The sequence below is a fragment of the Geotrypetes seraphini genome, chromosome 2 (genome assembly GCF_902459505.1).
Source record: "Geotrypetes seraphini chromosome 2, aGeoSer1.1, whole genome shotgun sequence".
NCBI lineage: Eukaryota > Metazoa > Chordata > Amphibia > Gymnophiona > Dermophiidae > Geotrypetes > Geotrypetes seraphini.
Genome location: NC_047085.1, coordinates 157,822,524 through 157,842,871, shown reverse-complemented (window position 1 = coordinate 157,842,871; position 20,348 = coordinate 157,822,524). Strand labels below are relative to the sequence as shown.

General features: G+C 42.5%; 1 protein-coding gene across 3 annotated transcripts in view; it reads left to right on the top strand.

Moving 5' to 3' along the window:
• AFG3L2 (AFG3 like matrix AAA peptidase subunit 2) overlaps positions 1 to 20,348 on the top strand; it is a 101,189-nt gene that overhangs the window by 20,857 nt on the left and 59,984 nt on the right. For all 3 annotated transcript variants that reach the window (XM_033934115.1, XM_033934114.1, XM_033934113.1), the window contains exon 6: positions 4,729 to 4,803. In XM_033934115.1, the coding sequence (XP_033790006.1) occupies positions 4,729 to 4,803 (75 nt within the window). The remainder of the gene's footprint in view (positions 1 to 4,728; positions 4,804 to 20,348) is intronic.

The following is a 20,348-nucleotide window of genomic DNA, read 5'->3' as shown; positions in this document are numbered from 1 at the left end:
CAATTTATTAATTTGTGGCCAAATTGAATTCCAAAAACTTTTAATGTAGGGACAATGATATAGTAAGTGATCTAAAGTCCCTGGTTCCAGATTACAGTGCCAGCATTTATTGGACTTAGAACTGTCTAATTTTTGCAAACGTGTAGGGGTCCAAAAAGCTCTATGTAATAAAAAGAACCAAGTTTGTCTCATAGATGCTGACACTGTACATCTCATTCTCCAAGACCAAATTAGTGGCCATTGAGATGCATTAATTTGATGCTTAATCTCAATGCTCCAAATATCTCTTAGACCATTTTTTTGGTTTTTATTCAAATATCCAGATATTAATTTATACCACAATGCGGCTTGATGCCCTAGGAAGTCTGCTTGAAAACATAAGAACTTTAAACTATATTGATTATTCAATGTTTTCCATTCAGGGAACCCAACCTATTGGCAAAAATTTTGGTCCTGGAGAATACATACTACAAGATCAGCATCTATGAGTCAAACATGGTTGTTTTTATTACATAGAGTTTTATGGACCCCTACGAGATTACAAAAATTAGATAGTAGTAGATCTAATAGATGCTGGCATTGTAAGATAGAAGTGGGGACATTGGACCATTTACTATTCTTTTGTCCCTGCATTAATTCCTTTTGGAAATTAATTTGGCCCCAAATTAATAATTTATTAGAAAATCATGTTGGACTATCATATGATACAATATTATTTGGAACAGCAATGAGAACACAGAGTCCGATTTCAGCTAACAATAATAAACTTTTATTAATTTTAACAGGGGTCGCCATACAGCAAATTACTCAGAACTGGAAAGATTACACTAAACTAAATTACACTTTTTGGTGGAATTCAATTTGTCATATATATAAAATGGAAAAAGCAATGGCATTACAACAAGGTTATATAAAAAAATTTAATAAAATATGGGGACCATTGACAAATTATTCTATTGATCAGATATCATAACACATGTATAAAACATATAGAGGGGGAAGGGAGGGAAAACTATTGTAATATTAATATGATATAAAATTCTGATAAAGGGTTTCTTTAATTTACACTGTAAGAACATTTATTAATAATTTCAAGTGTTTTTTCATAATTGAATGTAATACATGTATTTCACTTGATGTAAGAATTTAAAAAGAATAAAAAATATTTATTAAAAAAAAAAAAATTTTTCCTTTTCTTCCTTTATAATAATCTCCTAATTCCAAAGCCATACTGTTATGCCTCAATTGCACACCTTTCACCCCTCATCTTATGAGACTCATACAAGAAGCAGACATTAAAAGTTACTATTCCAGCACTGCCATCCAGGGTACGAGCAGCTCCACAAAGTTAAGTGCTAGATGATGATAACTCTACTTGCAATGTATTAATGAAGTTTTTAGCTACTTGTGCATTTTCCAACATGAGCCAACTCCCCAGTACGAAGATTTTGAAGACCGCTTGTTATAAGAGCATGAATCTGACTTTTCGTTCATATAGTTAGGCACAAATAGGTGAAAACAAGCATCTTTTGTCCAAGAGCACTGCTGAAAAGTCTTGAAAAATCTTTTTAGGTTCCTCTTCAAAGCATAAATGATCCCGTTTCAATTTATATTTCTTCTTTTTTTTTTTTTTAAAGTCTTTATTCATTTGCAAACTTTCATACTTCTTCAAAAGCACTGCTTTATGGACATAATTGTGTTTTTTTTATGATGGTTACCCAAGGTTCATTGAATTGCCTCCCAAGCCGATGTGCTTACTCCAATTTCAGGGGAGCCATTCCATCCAGAAGAGACAACTATTTAAGCAGCCATTGCTCCAGCATGGAGATGAGGGTGGCCTTAGGAATGGACTCCGGGTGACCAACAAACTTGAGGTTGTCTCAATTTTGAGGTTTTCAATTTTCTCAGCTTGTACTTTAAACTGCTCCTGCTGGGCTATTCCTCCGTTGATGTCGATGCAGCCACCTCCTCTACTGCGACTACATGGGTCTCCAGCTCATCCTTACATTGGTCGGTTTCTTCAAGTAGTGTTTCTAAATTTGAGATCTGCCCCGATAACTGTACAAGGTGCTACTTACCACTACTGCCGAGGTAAACGCAGTGATGTTCTCTGGAAACAAAGTCCTCATTTTTGGATCTTTCTTTCTTTTTCTTTCCAGCTAGGCTTCATACTCATGCTGGAGTCAGAATTCAAAACAAATTTGTGCATGAATATTTAAAAGGTTTATAGTCATCGAATTGCTGATTAAGCGGTCTGTTGGAAGTGGATGGGGCCTGAGTCGCTAGAGTTCAACAGAAACACATCCTGCCCTGTTCACCACATCCATTGACTCTCATGTAGTTGTGTTTTTAGCAAAACATAAATGATACTATCTCTAGAGTTTCTGCATTGTCGTGAGGTCATAGGAACCTGTCATTAGAATATAAAATTGTATGAACTGGATTTCCTGAACTGGATTATATTCATCAACTTTGAAATCTATTTGAAAAACATCCTACATGCCTAATGCAAAAAAAAAATAAAAATTTTTTTAATTGTTTCTTTAATAAAGCATTGAGATGTCATCTTGTGATCATTTTGTAAAAAAAAATTGGGGGGGGGATTACCATATATTCTTGAATATAAGCCAAGATTTTGGGGTCTGGTGGCGCTATAGAAATAATTTATACTAGTAGTAAAAAATGGCCCAAAAATGGGTGCCTTGGCTTATATTCGGGTCAGCAACCCCCTGCTCCCCTCCTGGACATGTTGCAGGCCTCTGCAGTGCCTGCCATAAGACCTGGTAGTCCAGCAGTGGGCTGGGACTTCACCCACCTCCTTTTATAACTTTTACCTCCCTCCCGCCTTCCCTGCATACTGTTAAAATCCTCAGTGGACCAGCGGTGGACTGGGATGGGAGGGATCCTACCCACCTGTCTTGGCCGATTGTTAAAACTTTTACGTCCCTCGCCCCTCTGGCATACCTATAAAATCTCCAATAGTCCAGCGGTGAACTGGAGCTGGAGCAGTCTTTCCGCACTCCTGCCCCATGCAGAGCAGCTAGTAATTGGCTGCTGTGAGTTCTCGTGAGGCCCACAAGTTCTTATGGCAGCCAATCACTAGTGGCTCTGCACAGGGCAGGAGCACGGGAAGACCGCTCCTGTTCCGGTTCACCACTGGACAACCGGGGATTTTATAGATATGCCAGGGGGACGAGGGAGGTAAAAATTTTAACAGCCAGGTCAGGAAGCGGGTGGGATCCCTCCTATCCTGGCCTACCGCTGGACTACCAGGTCTTACGGAAGGCCCAGTGGAGGCCTACAAGGCATTGGGAGGGAAGGAGGGAGAGGGGACAGGGCAGGGAGGGAGGTAGGGGGGACAGGGTGCAGGAAGGGAGTGTGACAGGGTACAGAACCTGGCAGGGAGGGAGGGGGGACAAAATACAGGGCAGGAAGGGAGGGGAGCTGGGTACAGAGCCTTGCAGGGCACTTGAATATTAACCCCTGGTTTCTGTTCAAGTCAACCTTTTTTCCTCCTTTTTGGGGGGAAAAAGGTTACCTCGGTTTATATTCAAGTATATATGGTATATGCATTTGAGAAAATGAGTAGAGCTGTTAGTTAGGGTTGAACAAGTTTCTGGAGGAAAAGTCCATAGTCTGTTATTTAGAAAGACATAGGGGAAGCCACTGTAGCTACTTCTTGGGTTTTAGCCAGGTACTAGTGATCTGGATTGGCCACCGTGAAAACGGGCTACTGGGCTTGATGGACCCTTGGTCTGACCCAGTAAGACTATTCTTATGTTCTTATGGAAAGCACTTAAGTATTCTGCTTTTTCCAATTTGTTATATGTGAAACAAAATATTGATAAGGACCTCAACTTAAGGCGATGATTATTCTTATTCTGTTATTCATTAGTCCTGTTTGGAGGGGATGTCTGAATTCATGAATGCATTGTTTTGAACCTTGTCTTTTTAATGTGAATAGTATTATATTTTACATGTCCATTGATTTTGAATGGCAATTATTATTATTTATTTTTATTTATTTATTTTTTTTGCAAATTCTATATTCCACAATTTCATCTTTAGTTATCTTGTGATCATACCAGCCACTAGAGCTATAATGACTCCAACTGATTCAGATGTTCAAATACTTGAAGGGATGTAGAACAAAATCTTTTCCAGAGAAAGGAAAATGGTAAAACTAGAGGACATAATTTGAGGTTGAGGGGTGGTATATTCAAGAGAAATGTTAGGAAATTCTACTTTACGGAGAGGGTGGTGGATGCCTGGAATGCGCTCCCGAGAGAGGTGGTGGAGAGAAAAATGTTGACTGAATTCAAAGAAGCATGGGATGAACACAGAGGATCTAGAATCAGAAAATAATATTAAATATTGAACTAAGGCCAGTACTGGGCAGACTTGCACAGTCTGTGTCTGTATATGGCTGTTTGGGGAAGGATGGAGAGGGCTTCAATGGCTGGGAGGGTGTAGATGGGATGGAGTAGGTTTTAACAGAGATTTCGGCAGTTGGAACCCAAGCACAGTACCGGGTAGAGCTTTAGATTTCTTGCCCAGAAATAGCGAAGAAGAAAAAATTTAAATTGAATCAGGTTGGGCAGACTGGATCAACCATTCGGGTCTTTATCTGCCGTCATCTACTATGTTACTATGTTATGTTAACTGATTTTTTCAGGTTTTACCTTTTCTTCATAACAAATCTATTTGCTTTATTTCACTTTGTACCAGGTAGAGAGGCTGGAGGTGGTGAACAAACGCTTTGTTAGAGTGATATTTACTGCTGGGAAGTCTCCTGTTGATGGGGTAAGGTATTAACATGTGTAATGATTTCTGGAAGGTGAAAATGGCAGCCAGGGAATTACAGGAAATATCACTTTTTATATTTTATTAATAGTGTAGCTGCAGAAGAGCTTTTTTTCTCCCCTCTGACAGGATTGGATAGAGAGGCAGAGAAGTAAGAAAATATATTCTATTTTCTACTTTCTTTTTGAACGTATATATATATTTTTTTAAATTTGAGAATACAGTGAACAGAATTTCCAGCTACATACTGTGTTTAATTCTTATCAACTTCATTTTTCTCCACATTTATTCTTGCTTTGCACCAAGTCTTCTGCTTTGTGTAACTACCCTAGATGAGTAAGAAGTGCTTAAAATTACTTCTGGAGGAATTCTGCACAAATATGTGTTATAGAATTCCCCTCATTTGAGAAATCTGCACTTGCTGCACAGAGATCCGAAGGCAGTGTTGCTCCCTATGGTTCTCTATGTCTCTCTTTCCCCCTGAGTCATATACTTTGAGTTCAGCTCCCCTCTCTCTCCCTTCCCTAATATGGGATTTCCATCCCAGAACAAATACCATATTTCCCCGCATATAGGCAGGCCGCCTCCCTGTATAGGCTGCAGGAAAGGGCGACCTTTGTTTTAAAACTGAATATAAGCCACCCTATGGTATTAGCTATGGCTTATCTTACCGGTACATTACCTGCCAGCTGCCTTTTCCAATCATCCCCCCGGTACCTTTTTCAAAACCCTCTCGCTGGACGGCAAACGGCTCGAATCTCCAGCGGTTCGGGGGCAGTTGCAATCTCTTCGGCATCCAGCCTGGCCCCGCACCGCTTGCTGAATGGCTGACGTCATTTCTCACGGGACTTGTGAGAACTGACGTCAGCCATTCAGCAAGCGGTGCACGACCAGGCTGGATGCATAAGAAATTGCAATTTCCCTGCACCACTGGAGATTCGAGCTGTCCGCCGTCCAGTGAGGGGGTTTTGAAATAGGTATGATTGAAAAAGGTACCAGAGGTGGGGGGGATGATTTTAAATATGTAGATAGGCCGCCCCAATTAACTAGGCCGTGCCCCATACACAGGGTTTGTAAAACCCATGTATAGGCCGCGGCCTATATATAGGGGAAATAAGATAGTTTCTAATAATCTGCCTTATCTCTAGAGCCTAAGCTGTAAAAGTCAGTGAGGAGGAAAGCAGCCAAAGGACTCTATTGTGTTGCCTGGGGGATCTAGTACTACATTCAACCCTGAGCAATCAAGGGGGCAGATGTTGCCTTACATGTATCTACTTTTCTCCACACTGATTTTTAAAGCTTAATTTACAAGGGTAAGACCAATATTAGAAGCATTTTGTCCTGGAATGAGGGGAGGGGGCTATGCTGCAGGAGATAGGAGAAGAGGAACTAAATTCGAGAGATGTTCAAGTGGTAGGAAATAGAGCTAAAACCTTCTTGAAAATAGCTAAAGTTCACAAGATAATAGGATCTAAGAGCTAATTGACAAATAAGGAAGTCAAATATATTAAAAGAAAAGCATTACAACAGCTGATCTAGGAATACAACAGATTTCTAACAGTAAATTAAAGCAACTCCAGTAGTTGGAAAGTAAGACTACTGCAGGGTAGATACCTACTGTCTGTGTCCTGAAAATTGCAAGGTCAAATATTCATATTTTATATCACAGCATATTGGGGCAAATTGTCTCATCCAACTTATAATATAATTTGAGTATTTCAAAGGGGGAGGGTTAGACAACATAAGGTTGATACCAAGTAAAATGTTGTCAGTTAGTAACATCGATTAGTGTTGGTTTAATCAAGTATTGACAACAAATGTGAATATACTGCAGCCAAAATGATGAACTCTTCCAATATTGCAGCAAAAATAACCACCTATATGTGCTTGGCATTCTGGAAAATTGCTGACTGCTCTGTTTATGGTGCCAGTATTTGATCATTAACGAGTTGCAGGTGCGGCTCTGACTTCCTTGTTGGGTAGATGGATGGATCATGCAGGTCCTTTATCTGTTGTCATCTACTATGTTACTTTTGATCTTGTCTTACCTAGAGGTACCTGATATGCTCAACGTTCCTGATACTTATAAGAATAATCATGTTGTAATTAACCCCTTAGCGATGAGGGAAAATCTGAGTGCTCTAAAGGTCTTTAGAAATCTGTTGATTTCTATGCTAGTGCACAGACAACCAAGTAGTAGGCAGGAACAGTCATAGTGTGAAATTGAGTATTCTCTCATAGCACAATACTAAAGGTCATGTGCAGTACCAGGTAAAAGATGACAGTCTCCAGGCAGAAAACTAGTCATCATCTGTAGGACTCGCACAAATAAACCCTGGATCAAGTGTAAGGGGTGCCTCTCCTGCTGGGCCAGAAGCAAGAGAGACTTCGACCCACTTACATTCTCATCAAACTTACCATACTCCAAAGATAGCACACATAAAGAAGCCAAGACACTCATTCAGCAAGAAAAACCAATCAAACACTATAATCCCTTTTTTTCATCTTTATTCTGTGTACTGGCAAGAAAGCATATTTTTAAAGCCCTGGCCTTACTACTCACAATCCTTCGTCTATCATAGTACATAAGTCATTTTAAGACTTATTTAAGACACAGATAAGGGGGCACACTCCAAAGGTAGACCCCCTTTGACAAAGGAGGTGCTGAACACTCCCTCTCTTCCCCTCACCTTACTGCTGCGACCCTCCGGCTCCTCTTCATCTCCCAGCTGCCCGAGCCAGCCCCCATGAAGTCACGTGCGGCCGCCAAAACCTCCCCCCCCCCGACAACCAGAAATACTGAACATTCCCTCCCTTCTCTTCACCTTAATGCGGCAACCCTCTGGCTCCTCCTTGTCTCCTAACTGCCCGAGCCGGCCTCCATCAGCCGTCGAAACCTCTCCCCCCGACACAACTGGAAACAGGAAGTTACGTTAGAGGAGAGTTTCAGCAGCCACACGCGACTAGACGAAAGCTGGCTCGGGAAGCTGGGAGACAGAAAACCCCCAGAAAATCGCCACGATAAGGTGAGTGGAAGGAAGGAAGATGCATGCCCGATCGGTGACCACGCAAATTCGCTCTCATAACTGTGGAGACAAGGTCATTCACCGCTCCATGGAGTGATGAATGGCCTTGTCCCCGTACTCGTGGCGATGACAATTTTTTTCTCCCACTGTTTCAGCAGGTTACCCGCGGGTAACAGCCACCGTGTCATTCTCTAATCCAGATTTACCCGGACAAGTCCTCTTTTTAAGGTGGGGGCTGGACTGGAGAGAGTGAGTCTGAAACCTTGACAAACTCTCTTTTTAGAGGACTGGATGTCCAGATAATTTCCTGGACTGGAGGGAGTTTGTCCAGGTTTTGGACTCACTCTCTCCAGTCCATCCCCGACCCAGAAGTTGGGTATGGCTGTCTCAGTCTCCCCTGTCCCTACATACCTCCTCTGATGCTGCAATTTAAAAACTTTGGGCAGCGGTTGGAGCATGTGATCCAGGAGGATGGGGAGCTCTTGCGCTTTGAAGCACTACAGGATCGGGTGGGCTCTCATGGGAACGCTCTCCCGGAGGCTATCATAGAAGAAAACAATCTCCAGGGATTCAAGACAAAGTTAGACAAGTTCCTACTGAACAAGGTCGTACGTTGGTAAGGCTAGTCTCAATTAGGGCACTGGTCTTTGACCGAAAGGGCCGCCGCGTGAGCGGATTGCTGGACACGATGGACCACTGGACTGACCCAGCAGCGGCATCTCTTATGTTCTTATGTTCAAGCCGTTCTTTCAATATATTAAGGGGAAACGACCCGTGAAGGAAGCGGTGGAGCCATTGGATGACCATGGAATAAAGGGAATGCTAAAGGAGGCCAAAGCCATCGTCAACAAACTGAACACTTTTTTTGCATCTGTATTTACTGAAGAGGATATACACAACATACCAGAAGCTGACAGGCTATACGCAGGAAACGAAGATGGTAAACTGACAGGGTTGATGGTCATTCTAGAAGAGGTATGCAGGCAGATTGATAGGCTTAAAAATGATAAATCCCTGGGACTGGATGGCATCCATCCGAGGATAATCAAGGAACTGAAAGGGGTTATAGCTGAACTCGTCCAACTAATAACCAATCTGTCGATCAAATCAGGAAGGATTCCGGAAGACTGAAAAGTGGCGAATGTTATGCCGAACTTCAAGAAAGGTTCGAGGGGAGATCCAGGAAACTACAGACCGGTGAGTCTGACCTCGGTACTGGGAAAGATGGTAGAAGCGCTGATAAAGGATCGCATCATTGATCACCTTGACGGGCACAATCTGATGAGGACCAGCCAACACGGCTTCAGCAAAGGAAGATCTTACTTGACGAACTTGCTGCACTTCTTCGAGGGAGTAAACAGGCAGATAGACAAGAGTGACCTAGTCGGCATTGTATATCTGGATTTTCAGAAGGCGTTCGACAAGGTCCTGCATGAACGACTACTTTGAAAAATTGCAAGCCATGGAATCGAGGGTGAAATATGTGAATTAAAACTGGTTGGCAGATAGGAAACAGAGAGTGGGGGTAAATGGACAATATTCAGACTGGAAAAGCGTCACAAGTGGTATGCTGCATTGTTAGATGCTTGGACCTGTGCTCTTCAACATATTTATAAACGACTTGGAAATTGGTACAACGAGCGAGGTGATTAAATTTGCAGACGATATGAAGTTATTCAGAGTAGTGAAGACACAGAAGGATTGCGAAGACCTGCAACGTGACATAAACACGCTTAAGAAATGGGCTGTGACATGGCAAATGGGGTTTAACGTAGATAAGTGTAAGGTGATGCATGTCGGTAACAAAAATCTTGTACACTAATACATGATGTTCGGTGCAGTACTCGGAGAGACCCCCAGGAAAGAGACTTGGGAGTACCGGTCAACAAGTCAATGAAGCTGTCCACAGCAGCAGCAAAAAGGGCGAACAGAATGCTAGGAATGATTAAGAGGGGGATCACAAACAGATCGAAGAAGGTTATCATGCCGCTGTACTGGGCCATGGTACGCCTCCACTGTATTACTCGAAAGGATCCAGAGAAGAGCGACTAAAATGGTTAAGGGATTGGAGGAGTTGCCGTACAATGAGAGATTAGAGAAACTGGGCCTCTTCTCCCTTGAAAAGAGGAGACTGAGAGGGGACAGAACATAAGAACTGCCATCTTCGGATCAGACCCATGGTCCATCGAGTCCGGCGATCCGCACACGCGGAGGCCCAGTCAGGTATACACCTGATGTAGTTTTAGTCACCCATATCCCTCTATGCCTCTCGTAAGGAGATGTGCATCTAATTTGCCTTTGAATCCTAGCACAGTGGATTCCTTAATAACCTCCTTTGGGAGAGCATTCCAGGCATCCACCACTCGCTGCGTGAAGCAGAACTTCCTGACATTTGTCCTGGACTTGTCCCCCCTTAGCTTCAAATCATGTCCTCTTGTCCGTGTCGCGTTGGACAATGTAAATAATTTATTTTCCTGCTCTGTTTTATCGATGCCTTTCAGCATTTTGAACGTCTCGATCATGTCCCCTCGCAGCCTCCTCTTCTCAAGGGAGAACAGTCCCAGTTTCTTGAGTCGTTCCTCATATTCCAAGTTCTCCATATCTCTTATTAGCTTCGTTGCTCGTCTCTGCACCCTCTCCAGCAGTTTTATATCCTTCTTTAGGTTGGGAGACCAATGTTGGACACAGTATTCCAATTGTGGTCTGACAATTGCTCTATAAAGCGGCATTATGACTTTCTTCGATCTACTCGTGATTCCTTTCTTTATCTTGCCTAACATTCTGTTTGCTTTCTTTGCCGCTGCCGCGCATTGTGCCGATGGCTTCAGGGTCCTATCTATCAGTACACCCAGGTCCTTTTCTTGTTCGCTCTTACCCAGAGTTGCGCCTGACATTCTATACTCGTGTTCCTTATTCTTGCTACCTAAATGCATTACTTTGCATTTCTCCACGTTGAACTTCATCTGCCATTGCTCTGCCCATTTCTCTAACTGATACAAGTCGCTCTGGAGTTCCTCGCTATCCTCCTGCGATCTGATTGCCCGGCATAGCTTTGTGTCGTCTGCAAACTTAATGATCTCACTGGATATTCCGTCTTCCAGGTCATTGATATAAATATTAAATAGGATCGGCCCAAGTACCGAGCCCTGGGGCACACCACTAGTCACTTTCTCCCAGTTTGAGAACTTCCCATTTATGCCCACTCTCTGCTTTCTGTTTTCCAGCCATTTGCCTATCCACCTTTGTATATCTCCCTCTATTCCATGGCTTTGTAGTTTCCTGAGAAGTCTTTCATGTGGAACTTTGTCGAATGCTTTCTGGAAGTCCAAATATATTATGTCCACTGGCATTCTACTATCAATTTGCTTGTTCACGGTCTCAAAAAATTGAAGTAAATTCGTTAAACATGATTTCCCTTTCCTGAACCCATGTTGACTGGGTTTCAGAAAGTCGTGTGTATCTAGGTGCCGGACTATGCTATCCTTGATCAGTGCTTCAACCATCTTTCCAGGGACAGACATAAGGCTCACAGGTCTGTAGTTGCCCGGTTCTCCTCTCGATCCTTTTTTGAAAATTGGCGTGACGTTCGCTATCTTCCAATCATCTGGTATCTGTCCAGTTCTGATTGTCAGATTGGCAAGTTTTTGCAATAACTCTCCGATTTCAACCTTCAATTCCTTTAAGACTCTCGGGTGAATTCCATCCGGTCCAGGGGATTTGTCACATTTAAGTTTGTCGATCTGGTAGTATATCTGGTCCAACTCCACTTCAACTGTGGTGAGGCTGTCTTCTACTACTCCACTAAACACTTTCACTGCTTCTGGTATTTTTGCGGTATCCTCCTCCGTAAAGACGGACGCAAAGAAGGAATTTAGTTTGTCTGCAATTTGTTTATCTTCCTTGATGTACCCTTTTCTTCCCTGGTCGTCCAGGGGTCCCACCGCCTCTTTTGCGGGTTTTTTCCCTTTCACGTATCTAAAGAAGGGCTTGAAGTTTTGGCCTCTTGTGCTATTTTTTCCTCATAGTCCTTTTTGGCATCCCTCACCGCCTTGTGACATTTCTTCTGATCATCTTTATGTTTTTTCCATGCTTCGGTTTTTTTCATGTGTTTCCATTTTTTAAAAGAGTCCTTCTTTTCTTTTATGGCTTCCCTCACCTTTCTTGTAAGCCATGCCGGTTCTCCCTTACCTTTTGTTCTCCCCTCTTTGAAGATCCTCGGAATGTGGAGATTTTGTGCTTCTGTGATAGTATTTTTCAGTAGGGACCATGCCTGGTCTACCGTTTCAAGTTTGTCCACCTTTTTCTTGAGTCGTTGTTTCACCATGGCTCTCATGCGATCGTATTTACCCTTTTTAAAGTTTAAGGTTTTGGTTAAGGTTTTGGCACGTTTTCTATTCCCGATGTCAAGCTTAAAGCTGATCACATTGTGATCGCTCGTCCCCAGCGGTACCGTAACTTCTACTTCTTTTGTCGGACCCGTGAGGCCATTTAGTACCAAGTCCAGGGTGGCGTTGTCTCTTGCCGGCTCTTTTACCATTTGTTCCAGGAAGCAATCTTCTAGCGCTTCCAGGAACTTGGCCTCCTTGCCGCAGTTGGAGGTTCCTAGTTTCCAGTCTATCCTCGGGAAATTGAAGTCTCCCAATATTATTACATTGCCCGTCTTGCATTCTTGTTTGATTTCCTCTATCATTTCTGAGTCAGTCATGATCGAAACATTCAAGATAATGAAGGGGATGGACTTAGTAGATAAAGACCGAGAGAGCACTTTTTAAATTAAAAGGCGATAGATTCCGTACAAACGTAAGGAAGTTCTTCTTCATCCAGAGAGTGATAGAAAACTGGAACACTCTTCCGGAGGCTGTTATAGGGGAAAACACCCTCCAGGAATTCAAGACGAAGTTAGACAAATTCCTGCTGAACCAGAACGTACGCAGGTAAGGTTAAACTCAGGGCACTGGTTTTTGACCTAAGGTCCGCTGTGTGAGCGGACTGCTGGGCACGATGGACCACTGGTTTGACCCAGCAGGACAAATCTTATGTTCTTATGTTCTTTTTTTCTAGGGAGGCTGGAAGGGAGCATAAGTAAGTGATTGAAACAGTTGTCTCTGGCAGGGAATAGATCAGAAGTCCCCTTCATGTTTTGTTGTTATTTTACATCATAAAAGTGAGGCTTATAGGTTGAAAGGGGAGTTATGGCTTGAGACAGCTGAAGCAATGACCACAAGTACAGGTACTTATTTCTAGAGCACTACTATACAGTGGTCCTATAGAAGAAACAACAGGTCCAATTCTATGCAGAGTGTTAGAGCAAGCCATCTAGCGCTTAAGCAATCCTGGCCTCTAGATTGGGAGATGACATTCCAGGTGGCAGCAGGCAAGATATTAGCTGATGAGACCAAACTGATGGAGACCAGTAGCCCTCAGGTACCCTGGAAAATGTGTCAGATTTGGTCTGGCAGCAGCACATATGAGCCCCACACTATTATTCAGAGGAATTTGAGACAACCCATTATGAGAGTTGGGGCATGTAGCGCTCCGGTCCATGGTGGAAACCTCTACCGTGGCTTAGTAAAAGGGGGTAAGATAATTTTTTCTTTTTATTTAAAAATATTTTCTGACGTGCTCTTTGAAAATTATCTTGCTGTATGTATTAGAAATGGCCTAATGTTTAGAGCTGCTGCCTTAGCACCCTGAGGTTGCAGGTTCGATCCCAGTGCCACTCTTTGTGACCCTGGACAAGTCACCTAACCCTCCATTGTCTCAAGTACCTTATTTAGATTGTGAGCTCACTGGGACAGATAGGGAAAATACTTAAAGTACCTGATTGGGTAAAAAAAACTCCTACAGTTAGAAAAAGTGGTATATCAAGAAGCAATAAACGTAAACATCACACACTAGTACTTGGTTCAGAAATGTATGTTCTCAAGCTGTAGGTTTAGTGATATGGAATAGGATAGGCAGCCAGAAAATTTTCGTTTCACATTGTTTTCCATGTATATAGATATTTTCATTTTATTCAAACTGTACTTAATTTGCTCATTTTGTCAGGTTTCGTTAATAGTATGCATTATGTTGTACTATTTCAGAAATAGAATACACACTTTTCTGATAGAGTGTGTATGCATGCACAAGTTTGCATTTGCGCAATGGTTCACACATGCATGGTGGATCCATTATCAGTAAAGAGAGCACCCCCTTTCCACAGAGTGTACCCCCTTTCCACATAGTGCATGCTGTTGTTAACAAATGATGAAAACATGAAATGTCATGTTTTTTTCTACTATTTACGTTTGGTAATGAAATACAACAACATAGATATGTCACTGCATATAACAACCCAAACCTAGAATAGAATATATGCAGGCTGTGCATCCCAACAGACTTCTCCAGGAGTGATACTGTACTGTCTCCATCTTTGGACAAGTTTCTTGTAAGGTCTGTAGAGTGTAGTTCAGCTGTCAGTGAGTGTGTTTCTCCAGGACAACTACAGCAACTAGTTTCACATTGAAGTAGTCTGTGAAGCTCTTGTTCACATACAGGAGGCTTTCAGGAAGCTGCTCTAAAATTTTAATATAGACTTTAGTGGAAAATGTTAAGTTTATAGAAAATGATCATTACAAGTTAGCACCCAAGCACTGTACTGCCTGAGGAAGTCGGCAATGAGCTTCTATTCCTATTTTGTCCCCACCAGACAAGCAGGAGATATGCAGGCCCACTTAATGATGAAGTCCCTAGACCAGGGGTGTCAAAGTCCCTCCTCGAGGGCTGCAATCCAGTCGGGTTTTTAGGATTTCCCCAGTGAATATGCATGAGATCTATTTGCATGCACTGCTTTCATTGTATGCTAATAGATCTCATGCATATTCATTGGGGAAATCCTTATATTATATTACATTAGTGATTTCTATTCCGCCATTACCTTGCTGTTCAAGGCTGATTACACTAGAGTTGTCAGGAGGTTACAAGAATTGTAACATTACATAAGATATGTCGTAAGAATTACATAAGAATTGTCAAGAAGTTAAGGAGATACATGTTGGGTAATTAAAAACATTTTAGATTAGATATGGGTGGAGTGTGTGGTAGGTGGAGTTTGGGAAGGAACTGGTCGTGTTAGATAGGTTTTATGTATTTTTTGAAGAGTAGGGTTTTGGTTTCTTTTTTGAAGGTTTTGTAGTCTGTGGTCGAAGACAGCAGATTGGTGATTTGTCTGTCTAGTTTAGCTGCTTTGGTGGCCATTAGGTTGTCATATAGTTTTCCTCGTTTAACATTTTTAGTTGGTGGGTGTGTGAATAGAGAGTGGGTTCGCCTGTGCCTGGTTGAGGTGGATTGTGTTAGTCGGTTGTTCCAGTAGGTTGGGTTTTCTCCATTAATAGCTTTGAATAGTAGGCAGTAGAATTTGAAGTACTCTTGCTTGTATTGGGAGCCAGTGTGAGTTGTGGTATGCTGCTGTGATGTGGTCATATTTTTTCAATGAGTAGATGAGTCTTAGGGCTGTATTTTGTATTGTTTGTAGTTGCTTTATCACGGTCGCTGGGCAGGGGAGGTATAGTATGTTGCAGTAGTCTATTAGTCCAAGGATAAGAGATTGTACCAAAATTTGGAATTGTTTCCTGTCAAAGAATTTTTGGATTTGTCTTAGGTTTCTCATAGTCATGAATGATGCTTTTATTACTTTGTTGATTTGTGGTTGCATGGTACAGCCTCTGTCAAACAGTACTCTAAGAAGTTTTAGTGTGGGTTGAATGGGGTATGAGATCGAGTTTATTACTAGATTTGTTAAGGTTGGAGTTTTACTGTTTTCTAGGAGGATGAATTTTGTTTTGTCAGAGTTAAGCTTTAGTTTGTGTTCTGTCATCCATGTTGCTACTGTTTCGAGTGTTCTATGTATTGTGCCTGTCATGGTGGATTCTGGGTGGTCGAAGGGGAGGAGAATGGTGATGTCATCTGCATAGCTGTATGAGGTTAGAAACATAGAAAGATGACGGCAGATAAGGGCTACAGCCATGTTTGTCTAGGTATGAGCTGAGGGAGGTTATGTATAAATTGAATAGTGTGGGAGAAAGAGGTGATCCCTGGGAACTCCGCAGAGGTTGGACCATGGTTCTGATTTTTCTTTATTTGTTTTAACCCTGTAGGTTCTGGATTGTAGGAAGTCTTTAAACCATGAGAGTACCTTGCCTGAGATTCCTATGGAGTCTAATGTTTGTAGGAGGATGTCATGGTCTACCAGGTCGAAGGCTGCAGAGAGGTCTAGTTGTATGAGAAGGATTTTCTTGCCTGTACAGCGATGTTGTCTAGCTGTGTCTATTAGTGTTCCTAGTAGGGTGCTGTAGTTGGTTCTGAAGTGGGGTGGAGTAAGTTGTGGTTTTCTAGGAATGAGGTTAAGATCATGGCTACGAGGCCTTCCATCAGCTTGACATACAGTGGGATTGAGGCTATGGGTCTGTAGTTAGATGGTTGGTCCGTTGTTCCTTTGGGGTCTTTTAGTATCGGAGTTATGATGATTTCGCTGAGGTCTTGTGAGAAATGTCCATCTAAGAGTAGAAATTGTATCCAATATAGGAGCAGGGAGTGGAATAGTGTACTTGAGGCTTTCAATAGGTATGGGGGGCAGTGGTTAAGGTCACAGGCTGCATGGCTGTATTTATTATATAGTTTGTTGAAGTCTGACCATTTTATGGGTGAGAAGTGGGACCAGGTTCTGTCTGCTGCAACTGATTCTTTTTCTGTGGGGGAAAATAAGTTCTCTTCTATGTGAGTGGGAATTCCATTGAACGTGGCTCTGATGTTTGCGATCTTGCTTTTGAAGTATGTGGCTAAGAGGGTGGCTGAGGAAGGGGGGGAGTTGCTGTTGGCTAGGTAGGGTGTGGTATCTGTGAGATCTTTTAGTAGCTGGAATAGCTTTTTTGTGACTTGGGGTCCTTCTCCTATTTGCTTTGAGTAGTATGTCTGTCTTTTTTCTTTCAGTTTTTGTTTGTATTTTTGGTTCGTTATTCTCCATGCTGTTTTTGTGGATTCTTGGCTACTTTTTCTCCATTTTCTTTCTAGTTGTCTGCATTGTCTTTTGAGTTGGAGCAGTTCGTTGTCAAACCACTTGTCTGATTTTCTGTGGATTTTGGTTTTGGGTTTTTCTGGGACTAGCTCGTCCAGGGTTGCAGTACTTAGATGGTTTCATTGTGAGATGAAGTCTTTGGATGTGTAGTATTGGATTATGGTGTCTGCTTTTGTCCAGAATATGGTGGGATCGATATGTTTGCGTGAGTTGTAGGTTATTTTTTGAGTAATTGGAATGCTTTTGTTATTGGTCCAATTGATTTCGAAGGAGTATGTGTAGTGATCAGACCAGAGGGAATGGTTCCATTTTCTGTTTGATGTTCGGATCTCTGGTTGTGTGGGTTGTTGGGACATGTAGGCTGCGATGTTGAGTTGGTGCCCTTTTTCGTGTGTGGTTTAAGGATCTAGGATTTTATGTTAATGCCTCAAGGTATGATAGTAAGGTTTCTACATGTTTGCAGGATTGGTTTTTGAGATGGAGGTTGAAGTCTCCTAGGATTAGGTTGTAGGTTGTTGTTAGTGAGTTTTGATATATGAATTCTTCAAATATTGGTTTTGCTGTGTTCCAGTTACTTGGGGTTATGTAGCAGAGTATGCATGTTAGTGTTCCTTTGAGTGATGTGCTTGAAAGTTGACAGGCTAGTAAATCCATGAATGGGTTGGTTGTTTTGTCTTGTATGTTTAAGTTTATGGTTTTTCTGGCTATGATGGCAATTCCTCCTCCTCTTTTATTTTCTCTGCAGACCATTGTTAACTTGTGGCTCTTTGGAAAAACTTCAGTTATTCTGGGGTCCAAGTCAGAGGTAAGCCAGGTCTCTGTGAGGAAAAGGCAGTCTAGGTTATCTTTTTCTATCCAGTTTTTTTTGCATTCTGTTTTGGGGCCTATGGCTCTGATGTTCACATATGCACATTTGAGAGTAGTGTAGTCTGTTGGTGTGTTGTGAGTTGTTTTCGGGTATATGAGTGATCTTTGGTGGGGTTGTATTTGGTCTTGTATGGGTTTGTCGGTTTTCTTCTTGTTGATTGTGGGGTGGGTTGGTATGTGTAAGTCTGATGGTTTGAGTTTCTGTCTATTGTGAGATACCAGGTTGGTTGGGTAATTCTCTTGGAATTTGCGATAGTTGGTATTGGAAAGATGTTGTTTGCAGTTGCTTTCCAGTTGGTTAGGAGCAGGGTTATTAGTAGGATTGCTTGTGGGTATTTTGGTGGTGTGGTTGTCATGGTGGTGCTAAGTGTGGCGACCATTCTGTTGGTAGGTAGAGGTGGAGTGCCCTCCTGCGCCGAGCCCCGTCTCGGTCCGTCGATGGAATGGGGTTGTAGGGTCAGCAGAAGGCAGGAAGTGTTTAAACTTGAGTTGCTGGGCCTTCCAACTGGCTCAGCGACTAGCAGTGGTGGGGAGGGGCGGAGTGCTCTCCCACGCCCGAGTCTCATTTCGGTCAGTTGATGGGAGAAGGTGGCTGTGTCTGGAAAGGTAGGAAGGATCAAAATTGAGTCTCTGAGCCTTCCAACTGGCTCAGCAACTAGCGGTGGTGGACTGGATTACTAGCGGTGGTGGACTGGATTATGGCCCTTGAGGAGGGACTTTGACACCCCTGCCCTAGACTGTAGAGCGAGCTTTCGGCTTACTGGGCATGTGCAGGACTGCTGCTATCCATAGCTCCTCCCTAGCCCTGTTCGTTTTTTCTTTAGCTGCTCCTAATAGTTGCAACTCTCACTCACACACACACACATTGAAGAAAGATTTAACCTTTTTTTAAAGAAAAAAATAAAGATCAGACAAATGAGGAAACCTGATAGGTTTCCTGTCACAAGCAGCTCTTGGAAGAGATGTCCAAAAAAAACCCAACTCTTTTTTACCGCAGCATCTTTTTTGGAAAGCCCTTAACTGAATGAAACAGGCAACCTTTAGGACCACCACAGAATTGCTTCAGCATCGGAGACAAGTACTGGAATCAACAGCGTTCATTTTCACAGCTCTTAATTCTGGCTAGAAAATGTTAGCATTGCAACCACCAATGAGTGCTCATACTTCATCCCCTCAGGGCCCTGTATCGGTACCGCTGGAGGAGGTGAGCTAGTGATTCCTCACAGCAGCAAACAGAAAAAAGTCAGGGGATCTCACTGATGAGCCTGAAGTGCTGGAAGAAAAAAGAGCCACTACTCCCTTTCCCTGAAGTTAACGGCTCCTCTACTATGTGACAAGGTGCGGCCTGCGCAGTCATCAAAGTGCCAGCAGCTTGAAGGGAAAGCTCCCATGGGCCCTGCTTCAGCTTCGTTGTACTCCTCCAGGGATTAACAACATCAGAAGACTTCAGACACTTCAACCAGTGTTTCTAAACCCCACTCCCTTCTTCTTCCGTTCCCACTAAAAGTAAAGCTAAAACCAAACAGAAGCCTCAGGACTCTTCAACTGTAGCTCCTCTACCTCTAAAATAATCATCCTAGCCACCCCCTGTTCAGGGAATTTCTCAGATGGCCAAATCAGCTTCCTCCTTCCTAATGCTCCTTCAACGTTTCATCCAAGATAGTACTGCACTTCTTCAGCCAGATTTTCTATCCCCTCCATTTTCCACCCCGTCAGGATCTGTGTCTCTTCCTTCTCCAGATCTACTCCAGTATCTGGACTGGGGCTCTTCTACATTTATCTGTCCTTTTATCTTCATCCCTCAGTACCTCCAGAACAATGGTCAGACCCTGAAGAGGAAATTCCCACTATCCAGAATCCAACTCCTACACATTTACCTGCCCAGCTGGAGGATTTGGAAACATACTCTTATCCTAAGTTCCTCCAAAGTGTTTCATCTCTCCTTAACTTTAATCAGAGTGCTACACCTGCAAACTAAAAGACTTCCAAACCATACTCCAGTCTTGTGAAACACTTTCTAAGGAACTAATCTCACTCCCAGTACATCAGGTACTTCAAGACCTCCTGCTTTCCAATTGGCAGAAACTTCCTTTCCACTGCCTTTAGATGCTTTGATCTCAAATAAAAGGTGCAGAAGGCCTCTGGCCATGATTTACAACAGCTGCTGCACCATTCTATTAAAAAATCTAAAATATCCAAAATGCAATTCACGCTTTTCCAGGAAAAGACTGCCATATCTTATATTCAGTAGATAAGAAAGATTACCAGGGTACTATGACGGCTTCCAAAATCATAGCCCATCAGTGCCAAATTTTGCACTTCCAGCATTCAGTCCTCCAACAGCTTGAAGTCACCTCCTCTGAGGTTAAGCAACCCTCCTGGGTGCTTTGCAGGAATCCACGTGTCACCTCATCAAATCTAACTATGACGCTTATGATATGGTCTCCAGAACAGCAGTTGTCACAATTGCAGCTCATTGGTAAGAAAGTGAAAGATACAATCTCACAACTCAAAGAGAACTCCACAGCAATCAGGGAGCTCTCAGCATACCCTGTTGATCAATAGAGACAAGTTTCAAATTTATTAAATTTTTGATA